Source organism: Channa argus, chromosome 7 (genome assembly GCF_033026475.1).
Source record: "Channa argus isolate prfri chromosome 7, Channa argus male v1.0, whole genome shotgun sequence".
In the NCBI taxonomy this organism is placed as follows: Eukaryota; Metazoa; Chordata; class Actinopteri; order Anabantiformes; family Channidae; genus Channa; species Channa argus.
Window position 1 is genome coordinate 13752469 of NC_090203.1, and position 12054 is coordinate 13764522.

Consider the following 12054-nt stretch of genomic DNA (forward strand, 5'->3'; position numbering starts at 1 on the left):
TGGTGTCAAAACACAATGACATAAATATTTAGGCACATGTCAGAGAAAATTTTATTCTAAATATAACAAATGTTTACAAGTAGCAGCTTTTTTCAAGAAAGAAATACCATAATTGTCCAGAGAACCTGTGTTTTTTCTTCTTTTCAGACACATAGTATTGTTTTGAAATCCAGAAATATATGAAATTTTAATAATTTAATGCACTTATGCATTTAATGCACTTAACACATGACAATACATTCACTGCACACTATTTCAAAGACTTTCCTCCATAATGGCAGTACAATCTGTCACAGTAGTTTCCTAACACTAACATCCATGCAATGAAGATGTTACTTGATGGCTCATTGTTGATTATTTCTAATGTCGCATTTTATATTCTGTGGTTCATTATTTCATCTGTGACTTATTGCACAAATTAGGTGCCACGTGTCTCTCAAAGGCTAAGAGAGAGAATGTTAATGTACTAAATCCTTGGCTAATGCTGGGCCCCTTCCGTGTCCACCTCTGGAAAACACAATCATATTTTTATGTTTTAAGAACGGAGACACTGAATAGCATTTTATCATACAGATATCTGCATTCAGATGAATTTGACAAACTGTGAAAATGAAGCCATTAAAAATTTGTACTGCTCGGAATAGTTCACTGTTCAAGCCAACTGCTATACAAAAATCCTACAATACTGAAAACAGTGGAGGCTTGGTGCACATCTTCCTTTGAGGCAACTTGTACTGCTCCAGGCCTAATGCCTTGTTCTGGCAGCTACTGTACGCACAAGGAACTAGGTGTTGGCAAAAAATGAATTAGTTGGCAACTTGTTATAAAAGTGCTTCAATACCTCCCCGAAAGAGGCAAGAACAACATGTTTTCATCAAAGTGGTCATTAGGAACATTTGGAACAATGACATACAGAGTTCCCCTGATCCCCTTGAATGGCATAAATAATCAATCAGAACACTTGGGCTTGTGAAATACTTGCAAATATCACCTGAGATCATCGTTTGGTGCTCAGTAAAACAGATGAAAAAAGATTTGGAATATTTGCAATATGAAAGGTTACAAAGTCCAACAATTATTCAATATAACTAGTTCTAATAGAAAAAAAACTTTCTCGCATACTACCACATACATTCACATATTTTTTCCCCATTTACCTCATTCACATTTTATTCTCAAATGAGAGGCAAGATAATGGTTGGTCTTTTCTTTCCAATAATCCTCCAAGTCTTTCCTAATTTTTTTTAATTCACACTGCTTTTAAAGCAGGATGCCCTACTGCACATGCAAGGCTACTCGTGACTTGCTGTGACCACTTTCTAGTCTACAACATGCCCTCATCATTATCAAGCACCATATGTTAAGAAATAAACTGGAATAGATAAATGATAGTTTAAATGTGCAAAATACAAATGTGAAATACATAATGATTCAACATTCTCAACAAAATGAAAGGAGACATTTATACCATGCAATCAAAAATAGTGTCATAGGGGGTAGAGGAGTTTAAGAATGAAGAAGGAGAAGATTGGGTGAAAAACAACCATTGCTGGTGATGGTGGGGTTTAAATGTTTGGGAATTGGCTTGAAGGTGAATACAGGTCACTAAGTCTTTACTGCTGCATCTTGCGGATGATGTCAGTAGAGATAGGTGGGTGGAAGTTGATGGTGTGGTGGCGGAGACCCTGAGATGTTTTGTAACTCTTTCCACACCGGCACTTGAAGGGTTTCCGCACCCTTATCTGGGTTCGGTGGCCATTCTTAGCATGATACTTGATCCCGTTCACATTCTGTAAAGAAGCAGGTTTAAGCACTTTATACACATGTGGATCAAACCCAATAAATAGTTTATGATTAGTGGTAGCAAAAATAAAATAAAAGCTCAATTAAAAAGGTATGTTAACAATGCTGATTAAGGTAAATAGGGAAAACATGTACAGCAATTAATAAAATAATAAAAAATCACTGTTGGTAAAAGTGGTGCTGATTTTAACATCTTTATGTACAAAATATGGTGGTGGCTACCACTAGTAGCTTAAAACTGTTGGTTTCCACTGAGTTTGGCCATTTTGACTATATTTTGCATAATTATTGAAAAAAAAAAAGGGTTCACCAGTCAACATAACCATACAGACAGGAAAAATAAAAACAAACCTATCTTGCACTGCCTCTAAGCAGATGCTTAGTGCTGTTTGCTGTCTCAGACTAAGTCATCGTCTTCACGTCAGCAATCCAATTTTCTCAGACTGCACATAATTTATCCCAGCCACACACACCAAATGTGAATGGAAAATCCTGTAAAACTCCACATCACAGAAGTTGACTAGATGTATTCATCTATGTTGCTGCAATCCCCAACTAAAATCTGATTTTCTACTATCAACAACAGGGAATCCATTTTTCCTTTACTTTCTCCATTTTGTATGTCCTGGAACATCCCACTTCTCATGTCAAATTCAAAACATTCCACTGTTCTAAAGAGAGACATAGAGTTAAACCTACCTTGTATCTCTTTTTACAGCCTGGGACAGGGCAGGCAAAAGGCTTCTCGTCTCCTCCATTCATACACATAGAACTAAGAATGGACTCAGAGCTGATGGCACTCTCTGTTGTCCACGATTCATCACTGTCAGACTCCTCAAATTCTACCTCCTCATCATCACATTCACTACCTGTGTGCAAGTCAAAGATAGACAGTCAAACAATGGCTTTGGGCATCAAAAAGCTCAGATTGGTGTACAATAATTGTGATCTCTAGACCAGGAGAGCTTGACAGTTGAGCTTTCATACTAACAAGCAAGGGCTTACCACAGCATGTATTTTGGGACAGTCTTCCTAATTTCAGGAAAGGCTGAAACATGTCAATCGTGGGAAAGAATTTATGCATTTCATTGAGGTCTAGGGTCAATGAACTGCAATTATTTGATTAAAGATGTTACGGCTGAAGAATGCATACTTTGAAACACAAGGACATAAGTACATGGGAAAACATTTTGAGGAAGAAACAAATACAAAGTTGCATTATATAATGCACATTGGACTAAATTTGACAGTTTAGCTTGACTGTGAGATCTGTCCCTGATTCTCAATAGTTTCAATATGAGCTGTGGTAGAAATGTTAAGCCTGATGTTCATCTGTATTTATAGGTAATCACACATAATTGTAAAGCATTACAACTGGAAATATAATATAAAAAATATATATATATATATATATATATATATATATATATATATATATATATATATATATACACACACACACACACACACACACACACACACACACACACATATATATATATATATATATATATATATATACACACACACACACACGCACACACACACATATACATATATACATATATCATATGAGTTGAAAAATGAATAAACTCTGACAATATATGCTTTCTTCCACTATCATCTTTTTTCTTCACCTGCACATTGAGTGAACCATCAGTTTCTTCCAATACGAACAAGAATGTTCAAAATACTGCATGTCTGACTAGAGGTAAGCATATTCACTGTGGTTACCTGTAGGCGTACTGCTGCGAAAGGAAGAGGACGGGGTGATGGGTGGGGTGACTGGAGGGGTGAGGTTTCCACTGGCATGGCGAGGTGGAGTGGAAACACTGCTGCGAGACAGATTGCCTGTCAGTGGCAAAGACAACTTGGGCTGTGATTTTTTCTTCAGGGCCTCGTGTTCTCGCCGTGCAGCATCTGTCATGAACCTAGAATTATGGGATATAAAACTTGGATGTGAGTTTCTTTTAGTGTAGTGCTCAGTGGGTGACCTGATACAGTTGGACTCCACTGATGTTTAAAAAGTTGTGTCAGTAAATGCTTGCTACTGGAGAACACAGGCTTGGAAAAAACACTACGACTGGCCCTATTTCTTTCAAAAAAACATTCACTGAGGTTTACAATGGATAGTAAAGTCTATGGTAAATGTCTATCATAAAAATGAAATGCCTACATGGACATTGTTACAGCAAAAGTGAATTTAACAAATTAAGTGGTAACCACATCAAGATGTCTCTGTGAAGGCAGGGAGACAGCGGCATACCTTCTTTTTCAATGGCTTGTTGCATATAGCTTTTAAAAGCACTATATCAAAGACAACTGGGATGAAGCCATTGCAATAAAAAACAAACAATCCAAATACTGCAGCAATTCATCTAAGCAATCCAGACAATTCACACTGTATATTTCTTTTGAGTTACTGCACAATTACAGTATGTGAAAATCCAGCTTTTATTTCCCGGTGATGACTAAATTGTTGTGACCCTTACAGTTTGTCTGACTTTTATTGTATTTTATTTATTTTGCTTTTAACTGTATGGCGACCTTGAATGTCAATGAAAGGCGGTGATAAATTAAATGTATTCTTATTATTACTATTAAATTGCTATGCAATCATTTACCTGTTGATGTAACTGAGCGCAACATATGTAGGCTGCTGCTGCTCCTGCTTCTCCAGAAGTCGAGGGTCTGTGTCTGTGCAGATGGCAAAGACAGACAGAAGAACAGTTACGCACTGAATGCAGCAGCTTTACAAAAGTAGGATTGTGTCATGTTTTTTTGTTTGTTTGTCTGCTTTTGGAAGTGTTCAATCTTAGGATGATTAATCTTTTCTGCACTGCAGTCTTAGTTTCACTGGCTGAATGAAACAAAATGGTTCACTCCAAAATCCCCAAACAAGCATTCTGACCAACAGGAAGTTACTAGTGCAGTGACAAAGATTCCTTACTGACATCCCACAACTGTTTTCAATAAAATGGCTGGTGAAGCTAGAAGCACCGCCGCCAGCAAATGACTCCAGGACTCTGTAGTAGTTGTGTTGTTTTCTTGAACCATTGAGGCACAGAGTAAACATGCAGGTACTTTTACAAGAGGGGGCACTAAAATGTACTTAAAATCCAGATTTTAGTAAAAATGTTAAACATGTGCTGGCAATCCTTAGGTTTGATTAAAATGTTGGTAATTCCAATGCAATTTCTTACAGTATCAGTATCAGTTCCGCATCTGATAATAGTACACCATTGTGTTGTCTTGCAATACTGTCTAGGCCAGAGTCACTAATGAGCAAAGTGCTGCTGGAGAAGCTTCGGAATTTTCCTGCTGAATTCTTCTTTTTTTTTCTCTCTACATTTATGTAAACTATTACTAATTCTATTTCAACAAGAGAGTAACATCTTAAGATTCTCCTTTGAATTTCCATTGCCCTTTTTTAAAAACTGCTCTGTAGACACCACATTGCTCAAACATGACCACATTTAACACATACTGCATTTTCCCATGTTGTGCTCCAGACATTCATCTTGCTCAGCGGTGCTAAATGTACAACAATAGCCAATCCCCACACCCTGAGGTGAAGCAGGCCTTACTTCAAACACTCTTCCAACTGCCATCCATGTGGGAGAAGAGAGATGCCCCATAAAAAAACAGTGTCGACCACTTACCAGCTGAGCCTCCTTGTCTGCCTCTGACAGAGTTGTGAAAGTCTGGTACCCCCATGTGGTTAAAACTATTGCTTGTTTCCATCCACAAGCTCATTTATACACAACACTCACACCTCAGGCTATTTCAGACATTAACATTTAAATCAGGCTTCTGCGAAGCACAGAGACTACAGTGCAGCTTTAGCATTCTCTGTATGCTTGGTAAGCAAAGATCAATCCAACCCTAGTTGGTATAATTTAAAAATGGCTATGCCAATGCCAAAATATATGGAAACCCAGTAATTCTTGTAGTGTATGTTTTCTGGGTAAAGGGGTAAATAACACCTTTCTGGAGCTGTAATAAATAATGTTCAATTATCACATCCACAGCTTTTACTCATGTTTGTTTTTATGTTCAGAACAAAAACAAAGGCCCATTAAGGAGAAACACCCAACAGACTGCACTTGGTATTTTAACAGAATCGACCACCAGCTTAATTCTGTCACGAAGAAGGTATTGATATTGATATTGACTAGATGACCCAAAACAAACTACATTCCAATGTACATGAGAAAGCATGCATTTCAAAGACCTAAAAGTAATCAAAGTCAAAAAACAGATGTTAGTCTCACTTGAAATGGGTGTCAAAAGACACAAGGCATCATCCAGTCAGTGGGTTAGGCCAAGCTACTTGGTTGAAAAAAAAAATTGTGGCAGTTTATGATACCGAAAGGTAGGATCAGAACCTCTGCATCTAGGGCTCAGGAGGTTTCTGTCAAGGCCTCAGTTGACCAAGTGTTTCATTAACAGTGAAAGACGCACTTCTCTCTACCTTCCAGCCAGTCATAAAAACATGACAGCATAACATAACAGCATTATTCCCCAGCCAGAAGCCAGAAGCTGTGCAGAAAGTGTTCTGAGCTCTGTGTGGTGGTGTGTGTGTGCACTCAGGCACACACAAAAAAAATCCCTCCTAAGATCCCTAATGAGCCTCCAAGAGTGAAATGGCAGCCTGCTCACAGATCGCTCAAAGTGCAGTGGATCAATCTGTTCCCACACACTGTAAATCACACAAACTTCAGGTGGGGACTGTGCAGACAGAGGCCTGCAGGGGCCAGTTCCTTGCAGCCTTTGCTATTCTTTTGGGACCACCAGCAGTCAGAGACCTGGATTAAGGCACCTTAAAAAGAGATGGGAAGCCCTTTAATCAAGCTACACAGGTGGTCCACCGTGGTGGCCAATTAATAAGCTCTCTGGGAAACAAAACAAAACAAAAAAACCCCAACATTTATTCACCATGATTAGTTTAAGGGGTAAACAAGTTTCTACAACTAAATTTTAGATGTGCATGGTGAAAACAAAAAAATCTGGTGTTTTCCTTTAGTTTTGTTATTTTTCACTTAAATATTTATATGTTAAATGTTCATTAGTTTTATTGCTATCTTTATTGTGAACATTAAGAATTGCCAACAATCTCTAATTTTCAGCAAACAAAATAGCAATTTTTGGCAATGTGAAGATTGGATTCATTTTTTTAAAATGTGTAAAACATCATTACATGCATTTCAAAGCAGCTTCTTACCTCAAAGTAGACCAACATTAATATGAGCCACTGATTAAACTTAGTGTGTGTCTATACTATTTGTGTTTGTGGAGCATAAATGGAAGCAATCAGTAGTCGCAGGGCTTCACTAGAGTTTCTATGACGGCCTCTGACAGGAAACCAAGGGATGATCACACAACAAACCTTCCTAAGGCTACCAGGGAAGTGACGCCTTCTGCCCTCTCATAATACACTCCATGACCCTCCATCTCTCTCTCTCTCTCTCTCTCACACACACACACCTCCCTCTCTCATTTCCACAAGTGTCTGGCTCTCTCATCCACCCTCATGGTCAAATGCACTGTGGGGTAGAGCAGAGTGGTGAGCATTATGGTGACATGTTTATGGCGGCTCTGAGCAGCAGGAGACATTACCAGGAGTGGTGGCACAGGTAATTCATTACAATGTGACCTCTAAGAGGAAATGAAATGGAGTCAAGCTCCATGTGTAAGCTGTCTTTTCAGGTTACTGAAAAAACATGGGGAGGTTAAATGATCTATTATAAATACACATATTCATGAATTATGTATCAATGCACTGATTTTCACACACACCCACAAAATATATTTGAGCAAAACAATAAGGGACACCTAAAAAAGCACACACACATCTGATGCTGCTCATTGCCCACATTTGGTACTTGGATTCTGTATTATGAGTTATTTTCATTTTTTAATAGCCTGCCCATTCAAATCTTGATTAATAAAAAATGCTAATTTCTCAGAGCCCAAGATGAGTTCATTTACATTTTTGAAAAATTTAGGAAAACAGCAAAAAAGAAAAGACCAAAACTAATGTTTGGTATTTTTGCTTGGAAAGAGCTGTATTTGACATGAAATAATGTTTAACATTATCCACTGAAGCACTGAAAAGAACTAAAGCTGTTTGAGAAAAATAACAAACTTTATCAAAACATTAAATTTGTTGTGCATGACTCTACACACCCATGTTGTTGCTTTGCATCATCTTCTGTACGAAATGACACCACACAGGAACAGGAGAATCGATGTCAGGGGATTGGGAAATGTAATTAGACCCACCAGGTGCACAGATCAGGGAACTAGTAATTGCTTCCCAAATTTATTACTTCCATGCAGACTTTGGGGGGTGCACACCAAAATCATCTAAATGAGCCTTCAGTGAGGACTGGCAACAGACAGACCCACTGTTACCGAGGCTGGACACTTCAGATCATAAGTATAGGCCACAGCATGACACACACAAACACAGGTTTAAATAGCCATTTGCTTCTACAGTGGCCTGGTTGCTCAGTGACAGGCGTAGCATTTTAGTGTCTTAGAGTGTGCAGAAAATACAAAACAATTTCAGACAACTGAGATATTTCAGGCTTAACAACATGACTTAGGTTCAGTGCTAAACTGGTGTTTTCTTCGGTGTATTCACTTCTGCTCTCTTAGGTGAATTTATTATGCATCTTGTGGCAACTTATATTCAGAAGACATTGTAATAAACTCCTGATGAAAAATACAAGGGACAAATTACTAAATAAGTTTGAGACAAATCCCTAATATAATAATTTATGCTACTCAACAAATAACCAGTATTTTTATTCAATGCAACTGATTTCACCCTTTATCTAGTGACTGTATGATATAATTCACTGTGTTCTTATACAAGTAAGTGAGTTTTGGTTTGTAATGTCCACTGTTGTCCTTTATAGGACAGACCAGGCATATCAAAAAAGCTCACTCGACCCATAGCAGAGCAGCGCCACCTCTTGTTCACAGACGTAACCAGCAGACTAGCTAGGGAAAACTTGGACAAGACTGTGTGCTTGTTTTCAAGGCCCCAAATTATTAAGGAGAATGTGCTTTAAGCAGCAGGCCACCAGATGAGGAGGAAGACAAGCCAAATCAAGCACCCTCTCGGTAATTATGCTTCACAGGCACTTGGCACAACGCACAAGATTTCGCACTTCTCAGTGTGGGCATAGGCCAGTGGACAAAGGAGGGGGGCAGCAAAGTTTTTCCACTGTGAGCCAACTAATTGCCTCATTATTCCTCAATAAGTCATTTGGAAGCATTTGCTTCTAAGTCTAACACCTCGGACACATGCACAGCACACAATTAGAGGACATAGGATATTAAACCCAGTCAAGCAACAAACAAGAACAACAGAGACAGCTTGGCCTTGTCAGCTTCAATAATAAGAGTTAGACATATTTGATTTGAAAACAGCTGTAGGAACTAAAAAAGTGTTAAACTGTGAGGTGGGGAAGTTTCTTTCTAGGATACACTTGGTTAAAAGATTTCAATGCTTTAGCACGCCATAAAAATGCAATATGCCCAATATATAATGTTTCAAATTAAAAAAATATTTTGCAGTTTTGCACTGAAGCAAATTAAAAAACACTAAATTGCTTCTATGCAATTATCAAACATATATGGAATGTTTTCTACTAAATTTCACAGATCAAGAGTGATTCTTATTATACATTATATATTAAATTACTTCACTAATAAAGGTTAGTGAGCACTACCTGCAAATGTCCATCAGTTGCCACAGTGAGGTCAAAGTGAGATCAGATAATTAAGCAAAATATATCTGAGGTAAATAAATATTCTGTAATTACTTCCAATCACTGCCCAAAGGCAGCTGTTACTGTGCATGTCCACATAAACTAGAGGTGGCATTGAAGATCGCATTAGGATTCGATGTCCATTCAGGAAGACAGCAGCTTTGAGATGCTACTGAGTAAGTGGACATTGACGTTAATGATTAGTAGATGTACAATACAAGCTGGTGCAACTATAAAGTATACTATACCCCATATGGGACTGGGCATGATTTAACAAAAAAATAAGTATAAATGTTACACAATAGTATATTTTTATTTGTTATTTTTGTCACGCTTGTAGGAGAGTTGTTTAATAAATGCATGTCTAAATTAAAATTCGTGTTGTGTGGACACCCAGTTCTGCTCCTTGAGAAACTTAACACAAATAAAGAACACAACTAATCTCGTCAATATCACAATAAGACACTCAATTATAAAATACCTTTAAAATTTATAAAGTTTTTAGAAGAATGATACCAACAGACGCGACCATGTAAAAATAAATTAATATCAGACCTCCTATCGTAGCCTTCCTAAAAATGACATTGCTGCCAATTTTCAGATCAGTGTGGTTACACGGTGCATCTCCCAAAAATACAATGACGCAAATATCAAAAAATTATAATATGCAGCGATGACATGTTTAAAAATATGGCCAACCCAAAAAACGAAATAGCCAACCCTAAATACATCGCTAGTGGCCTTACTTAAGAGTGGCTGATTTTAGTTATGCAGAGTTGGCAGCAGATGAAAACTTCTCTGTTCTAAAAGTGATCAACAAAGCGCGAGACTGTGATTGTGTTTAAGAGTTCTTCCTCACGTCAAACGAGCGCTATAATTGAACTATGTCGCCACGCCGATTAAACGTGTTCATAGTTGGTAAACAGGCTAAAACAGTTCTCTTTATTGGCTTGTGGAGTCTACACGTTACCTCGCGACATATCCAAAACAGCGCGCGGGCCTTGTTGCAATTATGTTGCACGAGCGACCCGAGAGAACGCAAAGAAACTGTCTCCGTGTCAGTGTTTCACCGCCCCTCTGAACCAGTCACTTCGTCGAAGAAACGCGGGTGACCGAGCGAAAACATAATACGTATACGAAACATCAACAGGCAACCACACCTAGCAACAGGGTTGTTAGGACGCAGGAAGTAACGTTAACTTGCTAGCTTGATTTTAGCCACGTCTGCTAGCTGCGGCCATTGCAAGCTGGGGCGCTCATTGCTCTCACCGATGTGGTTATCCTCGATGTGCACAATGAGCTCGGCCAGAGAGTCGAAGTGAAGTCCACAACCCCCGAACCTGCAAGCGTTGGAAAAGAAAGAAGCAGCGGCGATGCCTGTCATGGTCGCTGCTGCATTGGAAATGAGTGCGGGCGGCAGCAGCAGTAGCGAGCGGCAGGGGAGCAGCAGACGGACAGCGATGCTAACAGCTGACTGCAGGGGCGGTGCGGTGACTTCTCAAAGCTGCGTCAACTCTGCTGGTGAAAGACGAGCAGATGGGAAGTAAGACTGCTCGGCTTTCATCAAAAAAGCATACACTGTTTTCAAAGACATTGTGAATAACTAAACATAATTTTGTTCTAGTAATTTTGGATTTATACAACTAGAAAATATTACAATTATTCCAAGTGTTCCCCGCTTGTATTCATTCCAAATGTATCGTATGTAATGTAGATCACTACACACCAAGCCGTGCTTTAAAACAAGCTTTTTAGGGTTAAAAATCAAACCTATAATGAAATAGAGCAGAATAAAGTACTTTAGTGCACAACCTGGGAAGCAACCAGTAAATAGCACCTGTACTTGTCAGCCAATAAGTTGTTGAACAAATGAACTCATCGTTAAACGAATCAGTTACCTTAAGTTGTTGTATGATCAATTTGTAGGAAAATACAAACATATTATATCTAACGATATATATATATTATATTTATATTTTGTAGAAATGCAGATTGTAGCACTGTAACGAACTATTTGTTACAATATGATATGTGGTAGCCAAATAATTAAATAGACCATTCATTAACATTTTAATAATGGCCCAGTTTTCCCACGGAAAAACCCACGGATCTCTGTCATATTTGTAAAATTTCAGGAGGAAGTTGTGTTTTTTTGTTTCTAATTTTGTCTACCTTGACACACGTAGTTTGTTAGTACAGTTGGCAGCATGGACGGAGAAAAAGGGACTGGCATTAACTAACCGGTGTTATTACTACAAAGTACTGTATGTGCTACTTACAACTTACAGTTCAGTTTGCTTTCTATGTCTTACTTACCTCAAGGTGTATACTGCTTTGGCGCATCCTATATAAATCTTGATTTAAGTATATACATACTAAAATTACCGAATCTTTACTTATTATTATTATGTTATTACATAACGTAACAGTTATTACATTACATGTTTCACTGTTTTTTCTATTACAT

The 12054-nt window shown here is 38.2% G+C and overlaps 1 protein-coding gene across 2 annotated transcripts; it reads right to left on the minus strand.

Annotated features, from left to right (window-relative positions):
* Positions 1 to 27: 27 nt before the first annotated feature.
* On the minus strand, positions 28 to 11074 carry jazf1b (JAZF zinc finger 1b). Of its 2 annotated transcripts, none has more exons than XM_067509956.1 (5): positions 10857 to 11074; positions 4428 to 4500; positions 3538 to 3734; positions 2503 to 2672; positions 28 to 1790 (listed from the first exon to the last, which is right to left on the minus strand). In XM_067509956.1, exons 1-5 carry the CDS (start codon positions 10969 to 10971, stop codon positions 1614 to 1616), a joined length of 732 nt encoding a protein of 243 aa, XP_067366057.1. In that variant the 5' UTR covers positions 10972 to 11074; the 3' UTR covers positions 28 to 1613. The 2 variants fall into 2 exon arrangements, with proteins under 2 accessions (XP_067366057.1, XP_067366058.1); XM_067509957.1 differs by lacking the exon at positions 10857 to 11074 and adding an exon at positions 7993 to 8016.
* Between the last annotated feature and the right edge of the window lie 980 nt (positions 11075 to 12054).

What these genes read in the sequence shown, in the direction of transcription:
- jazf1b (XM_067509956.1), bottom strand. Translation starts at nt 10,971, where the DNA reads ATGACAGGCATCGCCGCTGCTTCTTTCTTTTCCAACGCTTGCAGGTTC. An exon ending in CATCGAGGATAACCACATCG is followed by an intron (nt 4,501 to 10,856) that starts GTGAGAGCAATG and finishes CCATCTGCACAG; the next exon opens with ACACAGACCCTCGACTTCTG. An exon ending in TCGCAGCAGTACGCCTACAG is followed by an intron (nt 2,673 to 3,537) that starts GTAACCACAGTG and finishes ACTTGCACACAG; the next exon opens with GTAGTGAATGTGATGATGAG.